At 33.9% G+C, this 10,377-nt stretch overlaps 2 protein-coding genes across 3 annotated transcripts; both read left to right on the top strand.

Moving 5' to 3' along the window:
* Positions 1-1,561: 1,561 nt before the first annotated feature.
* Positions 1,562-3,809, top strand: LOC109813949 (ammonium transporter 2 member 5). Its single transcript, XM_020378250.3, has 3 exons — positions 1,562-2,415; positions 2,617-2,902; positions 3,053-3,809. Exons 1-3 carry the CDS (start codon positions 1,750-1,752, stop codon positions 3,610-3,612), a joined length of 1,512 nt encoding a protein of 503 aa, XP_020233839.1. The 5' UTR covers positions 1,562-1,749; the 3' UTR covers positions 3,613-3,809.
* Positions 3,810-4,135: 326 nt separating this feature from the next.
* Positions 4,136-8,856, top strand: LOC109813928 (guanine nucleotide-binding protein subunit gamma 1). 2 transcript variants are annotated; one of them, XM_020378224.3, is made up of 4 exons: positions 4,136-4,709; positions 7,734-7,786; positions 8,081-8,130; positions 8,225-8,314. In XM_020378224.3, the coding sequence occupies exons 1-4, from the start codon at positions 4,569-4,571 to the stop codon at positions 8,239-8,241; spliced, it is 261 nt and encodes an 86-aa protein (XP_020233813.1). In that variant the 5' UTR covers positions 4,136-4,568; the 3' UTR covers positions 8,242-8,314. The 2 variants fall into 2 exon arrangements, with proteins under 2 accessions (XP_020233813.1, XP_020233812.1); XM_020378223.3 differs by having other exon boundaries at positions 4,164-4,709; positions 8,086-8,130; positions 8,225-8,856.
* The last annotated feature ends 1,521 nt before the right edge of the window (positions 8,857-10,377 follow it).

Genomic DNA, 10,377 nt, shown 5'->3' with positions numbered 1-10,377 from the left:
AGAATATGAGAAGAAGAAGAAGAAGAAGAAGGAGAATAAGAAGAAATATCCTCCAAAGCTTGACTCTTGAACTTTAATCCTCCAAAAACAAGCTTTCTAGTCCAGAGTCCTTCTCTCTAGAACTTCTCTCTAAAACCTCTATTTTTCCTCAACTGCACACAAGTCCTACTTATAGAAGTCTGAAGTGGTCAAAACGGCCCGTTCTGGGCTCGTTCATCATGTGTAAAATTCACATGCAGAACGGCTCGTTCTGAAACTAGAATGACTTGTTCTGGCACGTCTAGAACGGGCCATTCTTAAATCAGAATGTCCCGTTCTGGAGTTGAATTTAACTCACAATGACTATTTTGGAATTGTCCGTTTCAATCTAAGATTTATAGGCTTATTTAGTAGTTTGGAACAGCCTGTTCCAGTTTGAAAACGGTCCATTCTAGGCTACTAAATTACTCACACTAGACTTTGGACCTTTAAAACTTGCTACGCTACAATTAGATTCAAAATAGTTAAAGACAAATATAAAAGAAAATTCACTGCAAACTTTCCAAAATTAGCATGGGGCACAAGAGTTTATATATGCCGAAAAAGAGACACGTGCGAAAACCTCCAATTTTCAAATTTATTTATTCTTCCATTCTCAAATCAAAAGTGCTAAAATATAGCCCCAAAAAAAATGAAGAAGAAAACAAATCAAAAGTGTTAATTATTTTTTTTTTATAAAAACCAATTTAAAAGCACCTCTTATATTAATTTTTTTATTATCATAAATATTTTTTTATTAAAATTATTCTTCTTAATTTAATAATAATTAGTAGAGTAAAAATCTCATTAATATTAAGAATAATTTTAAAACAAAACATAAATATTGAACAAATTTCATACTATGAACTAAATTAACCAAAATTTCCAATTTTAGTAAATTACGCCATTGAGTTTTATAAATAAAAAAAAACATGAATAAGAAGTAAATACACATTTGTAAATTATATCTTAAACTTAAATAAATATTTATTTAGTATTTATTTCATAGAACAATTTTTTATATAGTTAGAAGTAATTTAAAAAATAGATTAAATTATACTTTTGATCCATTTATTTTTATTAATTTTTAGTTCTTCTATTTTAAAATAAAGTCATTTAATTTTTCTAATTTTAAAATTATTGAATTTTGATCATTTCCATCAAGTTGACATTTATTAATTATTAAATTTTAACGTTTATTCATACTTAAATAATATAATAATTATATAACATTTAGTAATATAATATTTAAAAATTAAAAATTAAATAAATTTTTTATTAATAAATAAATGTCAATTACTCGTAAAAATGAAATTTTTTTATATTATTTTTAATTTTTATTAATATATATAATCATTAAATATCAAATCATGATGACAAATCACTACTTTATCTTAAAAAAATTACGTAATTGATGTTAATGTACACTACTTTATCATCCCTCAGAATTGCCTATTGGTTGATAAGCCCAAGTCATGATAAGATTATTATAATTTAAACCATAACTAACTACAATAATGTAACCACCAATGGCCAAACTCCTTGGTTAAATATTCAGCATTTAATACAAGAAATAAGTACAACTCACGATCAGAATATTATAGTATAATAATGTTACCAGCAATGCTCTAGTGTGGCGTTGGATTCTCCGTTCTAAAAATGAACGTATGCAAGACACTCAAATTCCAATTATACACTTGATATAGCAGAGTAACGACAGAAATACATATCATGCAAATTGTACTTTCGCGTGAAAACCATTTGGTTATTCTAAGTTGTAACAGTGAAGAGTATCAGAATTCAGAAATGAATCACTTACCGTCAAACCTGTTACCCGATGAAACGAGCCCAGAGTGGGTTAACAAAGGAGACAACACGTGGCAACTAACGGCAGCTACTCTGGTGGGCCTGCAAAGTGTTCCGGGCCTGGTCATCCTCTACGGCAGCATAGTGAAGAAGAAATGGGCCTTGAACTCTGCATTCATGGCCCTATACGCTTTTGCGGCGGTTCTCGTTTGTTGGGTGGGTTGGTGCTACCAGATGTCGTTCGGCCAGGGGATGTTTCCGTTTTTGGGATGGCCAAACGTGGCCTTGGACCGGGAATTCCTTCTGCGTCCGGCTTTTGCAGGGAACTTTCCAAACGCCACTATGGTCTACTTCCAGTTTGTGTTTGCTGCCATCACTTTGATTCTCCTCGCGGGAGCGTTGCTTGGGAGAATGAACTTTCACGCCTGGATGCTGTTTGTTCCACTCTGGCTCACTTTCTCTTACACCATCTGTGCCTTCAGTATATGGAGCCCTCATGGCTGGTTGTTCAAGATGGGCCTCGTTGATTACTCCGGTGGCTTTGTTATTCACCTTTCTTCTGGGGTTGCTGGTTTCATCGCAGCATGTTGTGTACGTCATTTGTTTGGATCATGTTTCTTATACATACACTGCTATTTGACTAGTTAACAAATTTATGATACATGTCCATATATACCATCTTTAAATATGAGTTTAAATAGTAATATGGTAAGAATATATAGTATTTTGACGTCATCACGTATATACAAGATGGATGTATAAAGAAGTGGGGGTGTGTGATTTTGTTTGCAGGTAGGACCAAGGGCAATAAAGGATAGGGAGAGGTTCCTTCCAAACAACATACTTCTAATGCTGGCTGGGGCTGGGCTAGTATGGATGGGATGGAGTGGATTCAACGGTGGAGATCCATACACAGCCAGCATAGATGCATCTCTGGCCGTCCTTAACACCCACGTGTGCACGGCCATGAGCTTGTTGACTTGGCTTTTCCTTGACATCCTCTTGTTTGGAAAACCTTCTGTCATTGGTGCCACTCAAGGCATGATCACTGGTTTGGTTTGCATCACCCCTGCTGCCGGTACCATATCCTTACATAACTTAACTTGAGCATTTTTTAGACAGTCTTTTACTTTTACTGACAAAACTTTTTTATTTTCGGTAGAGATATCTAAACAGAGTTTTTATATTTGTTAGAAAATGTGAAATTTATATATGTATTTTTGTATAGGTGTGGTTCAAGGTTGGGCAGCAATGATAATGGGAATGATGTCTGGAAGCATCCCATGGTACACAATGATGGTCCTGCACAAAGAAATTAGGATCCTGAAACAGGTGGATGATACCATGGCAGTTTTCCACACTCATGCTGTGGCTGGTTCCTTAGGTGGCATTCTAGCTGGCTTCTTTGCTGACCCTAACCTTTGTCGTCTCTTCTACGGGGAACAAGATTCACAACACTACATAGGCCTTGCTTATGGCATATTCACGGGTAGGTCCAAGGAAGGGTTAAGGCAAATGGGGGTTCAGCTTCTTGGCATTGCGTTTGTGATACTCCTGAATGTCACCACAACTTTCATCGTGTGTGGGTTGGTTAAGGTGATAGTTCCACTGAGGCTGCATGAAGATGAGTTGAAAGTTGGGGATGAGGCGGTTCACGGGGAGGTTGCCTATGCATTGTGGGGCGATGGAGAGAAGCTTGAGACTGCCAATGAGGCTTTGAGTTTTCAAAAGAATCACGAGTGGCCAACTGTGGAACTAAAATCTTTCAGTGATGTTCAATTGGAGTAGTGAAGACAAGAGATTCTAGCTGCTGTGTGTTGGTTTTGTGATTGTTTGAAAGTGTTGAAATAAGGAGTAAAACAGTAGGAAGAGAATTTGGTTCCTCTGAGCTTGTTGTTGCAATGCGTGCTGGATGTCAATTGCAAGATGACACCATTGTACACTCGCTTCACGAAATAATACTATCCAATTAGTCATACTTAAAATTTACTATTTTTAATCTCTATATTTTCTTTTTTCCTCTGTCGTTAAAAAAAATAACACCGTTACGGATAGAAAAATAAGAAATTAAAAGAAAATAAAATAAGGTGTAAACAATGGGTATAAAAGAAATCATATTGTTAAAAGAAGTGTTTATCAATGGAATCAATTCCTACAAGCAAGTATAATTTTAATAGTTCACTTAATCGAGTAAAATACGTGAATTATTGTACATGGATAAATTTTGACGGTTAAAAAAAGTGTTGTTTCTTGATGCCGTTATTAAGTCATAGTTAATTCACTTTCCATGTGTAACCCCCTGATTTGGGGTTTATTCTCATAAACATATTTGATAATCAAATCTGAAAAGAATAAAGTGAGTGATTGAATTAATTAATAGTTAACGAGTTGAGTAGTATGATAATTCAAGTTGTTCTGGAAAACTGGAATGACCGAGTCATCTGAATTGCTAACAGCGTGTTGCTAATGGTTAAGCAATAAGCAGAGTTTAAGAGATGAAAAAGACAGGAAGAGAGAAAAAAGGGTAGCTTTTTGATGGGTATATAATTTCCATTTGGATGAGTGCGTAGAAAGAGAAAGGGCTTTTTGGATTAGTGAAAAGAAAGCACCACCATAGCACTTAACACCTTCCTTTTTTATCTCTAATGTCAATTATAATCATTATTTCATAGCGTTTCAGATCTGTGTCTGTGTCGTATTAAGCAGAAGCGTTTTGCTGGATGAGTGCTAGTTGACGCTTACTTATGGCGTCTGAAACGGCGTCGTCGGCGGACGAAGAAACCGTTGTCGTTTCGGCTGCGGGTGCAGGAGGGACTGATAAGAGGGGCAAGCACCGGATTCTTGCCGAATTGAAGCGTCTTGACCAAGACTCCAAGTTTCTTCAGGTTACTTCACTCTTTTCTTTCTACCTATTTTCAAAATGTTGCTTTCTGTTTTAATTTTTTCTTCGCTTTTCGCAATGTAGTTGGTACTATAAATGTCGTAGAATTAGTGATTTCCAAATGAACAAACCTATGCCCAGGTTTGATCGAGGTATGAAAAAATTGGGATTTTGGCTAAAGTAGGAACACCATTTTGATCTGGTTTCTGGGTTATGATCGTTCGCCTTAGTTTTAGCATTGCTTGTTTGGCTTATTTCCCCCTCTCTTTGCACGTCCTGAGCATTTATGCTGATAAGTGATAGGACGGGTTTAGTGGTGAAAAATTGAAACGTATAGTCAATTAAGTTAAGTGATTATTTCTCATTCTCAGCGATATGCCTGTATCTTCTGTTTTTTTTTTTTTTTTTTTTCTCTTAGGGCAATGGATAGGTATCCAATTCGTTGCAATTCCCTCCCTAGTTTGTTAGTTTTGAAATTTCAAGTCATTTGTGGACTCAATACGACCACCTTTAGAAGTTTTTGTGTTTAGATATTTTTAATCACGAATAAGAATTCTCATGTTGGTTATTCTGTTCAATTTCATGCGTGATAAGTTATTGTGAAGGACTCTCAATATTTGATATTGAGGGAGAAATTTGGATCCTCTGCAATGGCAGCTATGCATTTCCTTTGTTAAACTGCTCATAAATAACAATACATTTGTTATTTACAAGGGAAAGATTATGATATAGACATTATCAAATTAGTTTCGCAAATAACCTGCAGAGCTTTTATATGTTCTTCCTTATTTCTAATGTGTGTATTTTCCTACTTAATAAAGCATATTTTGATGCTATAAAATTTTTTGCCCTATTTGAAATCATCTTCAATTGTCCATGGTTTGTGGACCATTATTCTCATTGCAAATTGACAGAACAGCATATGCTTCTAAGTTGAGAAGAACCCAATTTTAATGCATAATGCATGTATCTTCCAATATATATGATATGGATAGTTCATTCCAAGACGTGTCGCAACATCTAGAACCATCTGAATTGGTTTTCTTCCGAGAAACCTTAGTTTATTGAAATATCAGCTTCTTTCTTTTGTTTCTTTCAAAATTGTCACGAGATGAGAAAAATTAAAATTGAATAACTTATATTGGAGGAAAAATTATTTGTCATGTGTTGACTTTATGACTTACTAGCAAATAACAATAACGATGACCTTATCTCACCAAGTGAGGTTAACTACATGGAACACACAACCCCATTATACTTGGTCAAAAACCAAATTCTTAGGAATATTATTCATGTGCAAAGAAGGCCATTGGAAACGAGGAGAGCAGATTGTATGCTTTTTAGTTTTTAGTTTTTAGGCCTGGAGCGGGGGAAGGGAAGTCGAAGAATAACTTTGGAGGAAGTTGTAGGGGATCTCATGGCAAATAATATCTCTAAAAATTTGGTCCTTAATCGAGCCAAATAATGTTTTGTGATCCATGTAGTCAACCTCACTTATTGGGATAAGACTTTGGTGGATGTATTTCTTGATCTCCTTCTATCCTTATTCACAGGGCTAGAAATCATGTGATTTACTCTCTCCACAGGTGCCTCTGATGGTCTTCTTTGCACATGTTTAAACCACATTAATAAATTTTCTGTCATCTATTTGGCTATTCCTCAACAGTTGTCACACCAAATACCAATATCTCCTTGTGTACAATTATTTTGTGCCTTGTCTTTTTTGTGTGTGACCGTACATCTATCTTAACATTCTAATTTCTTTTACTCTCACTTTTCTTGTGTTCTTCCTTTAAAGTCCAACCACATCTACTACTATGGAGTATTCCTCAACACTTTGCAGTCACAAATAACCTCAATGCCTTCTTTAATTTTAACCACATAACATGCATCTTGTGTGTGACATCTTCATTAGTTTCCACATCATTTTGTACTATTAATTTTAGTTCTTAAACATTGAAATTTGTGTGGCATCTCCCATTTTTACCTTTGAAGCATTTTTGTCTTTTTCCCCTCTACACTGTATATTATTACTCCTACTCAAGCAAAATCCCTTTGATTTCAAAGTATGTCTCCAAAGCTCAAGTTTAGAGTTAACTTCTTTTTATTCTAAAGTTTGAACTATATTGACCGCAAATAGCATGTATTTAGGGATAATATTTTGTATGTCCATGGTGAACACATCCCTGACTAAATAAAAGGACAAAAGGCCGAGTCTTATGTAAACTTACCCTTGCACAAAAGTCCCTAGTCTCTTCTATAGGAGTTTTCATGCTAGTAGTTATGTCTTTGTATGTCTTGTATAGTCTAGATATAAGTCTCGCAAATACCTTTCTTTTCCAAAGCATTCTAAAATACTTCTCTTAGCACTTGAGCATAAAAATTTTCCAAGTAAATAAAAACCATTTGTTTGTCTCTTTACATCAGTCCTCCTAGTAGAAGATAAATAGCTTCACATAAAGACCTACTTGGCGTAAAACTAAATTGATTCTTTGAAATCCCAATCTCTTCTCTTAATCTATGCTTAATTCTCTTTTCTCATAATTTCATAATGTTCCTGTGATTTCCTAGCAAAAATACATATAATTTGATTTAGGGTCTGTAAGATGTTTTTTGTTCTCATTTCTTATTTACACAAATAATTACAAAAATATCACTTTATTTTTACGTTGTTTCCTATTTCAAAATATTTGTGCAAAATAATAAAAACAACACAAATCATGTTTTACTATTTCTTATGAAAATCTTTGAAGATGGAAAACAAAGTTGAAATGAAGTAGCAGTTTTGTAATTATTTGTGAAAATAGCAAATGTTTTCTTAAACCAAACAAGCCCATATAAGTTGATGTTCACCAAGGAGTTATATTTCTTTGTTTTTCTAATTGCCTAAATCAATAATAGGCCATTTCCCAAAGTTGAGTGTAAAACAATAGTTTGCTGTTTTGAAAAATCAATTGTCTCCCTCGCTGTATTTTCCCGCGTTTGTCATTTCATTTGTATTCATTCTCTTTCCCTGGATGTTATACAGGAAGAATTGGAAGAGCTCGAGAAAACAGAAAATGTGTCGACCATATGCATGGAGTAAGTACTGTTTCATTAGTTGTTTCTCTTCTCTGTGAAAGAAGAAATAAGACTAGCCTGAGTTATATATAGCTCATGGGAGATTTTTACACTGTTAAATTTGAAACAGACTTGTTGGATTTGCCCATTCAGCAAGTTGTAACTTGGTGTTTCTCTGTTGATGGACCCTTTTGTCAACTTGGGGGCTTAATGAACCCTGCACGGTTTTTTCGTAGCTTTGCTAAAAAGGTTGTTTATCTTATTAGTTCTGTGCTACAATATGCTATGAGGCCTAAACAATTTCACTTGACGTAGTGCAGATTGCTACAGAACATGGAAAGTAAGCCTGATCCACTACTCCCAGAGTAAATGGCTATTACCTACATCTTTACTTTGAATTCCATTTTGTTCGTAGACTTGTAGGTGAAGTGAGTACTCATCAGTTTTCCCTACTAACAGAGTCCATGGAACTGTAAACCTATTATGGGATAGATGGTTTGAAGGGCCTCAAGATCCACAAGCATGTAGATGTTGGATACTCTGATTTGAAGTTGTGTCAATTGTCTTGCGTTGCACATAGGATGTCACATATAACTGTATTTAAGCAACTCAGGAACTGAAGAAAATGTTTGATGACATCTTATACCACGCACACTAATTCTTTAATGGATCCTTGCTTTTATTACATTAGATTCTGATCTGAATACTGTTTATGTGTAATCACATTCATTTACTGCAATCAATTGAGAAGTATCATTATTTGTGCTTGTAATTCCAATCCAACTGTTAATGTGCCTTGGTGATGACTTTTGTGTGTTCACGAGACAACCTTGAGAGACACATATTTTAGCAGCATTCAGCCTTGATGGTGGCTTTTGGAAAGGCTTGGTAATGGTTTGACGAGTCATCAACTAGACCTGAATGGTAATAAGATTTTCTGGTCAGCAGGCATCGTAGGGGTTGGGAAAGCAACGAGAGCTCGTAATCCCTCATTTCACAATTAAATTTGTTATGTTAGATTTTGTAATCATGTTGCTTCTAGGCCTTCCTTATGTTGTAGTATTCTATTTAACAAGCCTTTACTTTCTCTATGTGCTTATGTTTTTTGCTTTCCCTCTCTTTATCGTCCCTCCTCAAAGTTGCTCTCAGCTGATATTATGTTTGAATTTTATAAGTACAATACAATTAATATTTGTATCTGTTCCATTGCATAATAATTATGAATTACATTCCCCTTTTCGATTTGGCTGGAACCTGGCATGAAGTGTAACCCTAAACGCAATTAGGAAAAAGAAAATGAAAACAAGGAAGTAAACAAATTCAATGGGCCTACTACTTAGCAGCCTTTTTACTAAAGAACTAAAGGGCCTTGGGATACACTGTTGTTATCATGCCAATGACAGATAATGATATCGGGCAATGGAGATGGGGTTTAAGAAAAATAGTTGCGACTGAATAGGAGATAGACAATGATAGTGTTTGTAAAGGTAGCAACAGTCGACAGTATGTTAGTTATAGGAAAGACATTGTGTTTGTATTCCATTATTGTTAAATTGTTGCATGCAGTGTTCTTTAAGGTAGTAACAGTGGACAGTTTGTTAGATAGATAAAGACATCATGTTTGTATTCCATTGTTAAATTGTTGCCTACTTGTGATGTCTAAAACCAGCAATAAGATTTTGATTGCTAAGTAATCTAAAAAGGGATTCATTTCACTTTATTGTCTGCTGTGTTTGGCCAAAGTTTGCGCGTGTTTGTTAGAAAATCTTTCATCCCCTATTTCTTATGAAATATTTTTTAAACACTCAAATGTTAATTTGATTATTTCAAAATTAGTTGAATACACAATGTAATGTTTGGTCACCAGTGGTCCTAAATCAAAATTAAGTTTCAGTTTCTTCAAGAGGTTAATCTGTGCCATGCTTTAGTGAAATTTGATATTTATGAGTTCTGCAAAGAGAAGAAACATGAATAATATTTTCTGGCGGCATCATGAGTCTTTGTTCTCGATTCTGAATTTTCTAAAGTGCGATTCGCCTGCATGCAAGACTAACAGACAAATAAATAAAGTTGTAGTGGCCGGCAAGCCCGCCACCTAGAAACCATTCAAATAGCCTAAATACATCCAAAAATTTTACTCCATTTTTTACAAGGATTAGTTGGACTCTATCTTGTTTAAAATAAAAAATCACTATTAATTTAACTCTTAAGGGATTGCCAGCTAATTTTATTCTTTTTAAGTATCACTTTTTATAGAAATATATATTTTTATTTTTCATTTTAAAATTTTAAAATAATATGATTATTATTTTGTTATGCATATCTTTATTTTCACTTAATTTACTCATTTATCGTGAAAATAAATTAATAATAATAAATAACAGTTTTTTTTTTTAAAAAATTGTCTTTGTTCAATTCAATCATATAGTTTAAAAAATTTCAGTTTTTAACTTAATTATATATTGTATAAACTAGCATTTTAACATGTCTAATGCACATGCATGTTTATTATATATAATATAATTATAATTTATACTAAATTATATATAAATAAATATTATATTTTAATATATAAATTATATTTAAAATTTTTATAATTAAATATTTTTAGA

This window comes from Cajanus cajan, chromosome 7 (genome assembly GCF_000230855.2).
Source record: "Cajanus cajan strain Asha chromosome 7, NIPB_CcT2T_4, whole genome shotgun sequence".
In the NCBI taxonomy this organism is placed as follows: domain Eukaryota; kingdom Viridiplantae; phylum Streptophyta; class Magnoliopsida; order Fabales; family Fabaceae; genus Cajanus; species Cajanus cajan.
Note: the sequence above shows the minus strand (reverse complement) of the source record. Positions and strands in the feature narration are given on the sequence as shown.

Coding starts and splice junctions, on each gene's coding strand:
- LOC109813949 (XM_020378250.3), top strand. CDS start 1,750: ATGCAAATTGTACTTTCGCGTGAAAACCATTTGGTTATTCTAAGTTGT. Junction 2,416..2,616: donor GTTTCATCGCAGCATGTTGT/GTACGTCATTTG, acceptor TTTTGTTTGCAG/GTAGGACCAAGGGCAATAAA. Junction 2,903..3,052: donor TTGCATCACCCCTGCTGCCG/GTACCATATCCT, acceptor ATTTTTGTATAG/GTGTGGTTCAAGGTTGGGCA.
- LOC109813928 (XM_020378223.3), top strand. CDS start 4,569: ATGGCGTCTGAAACGGCGTCGTCGGCGGACGAAGAAACCGTTGTCGTT. Junction 4,710..7,733: donor AAGACTCCAAGTTTCTTCAG/GTTACTTCACTC, acceptor GATGTTATACAG/GAAGAATTGGAAGAGCTCGA. Junction 7,787..8,085: donor GTGTCGACCATATGCATGGA/GTAAGTACTGTT, acceptor GACGTAGTGCAG/ATTGCTACAGAACATGGAAA.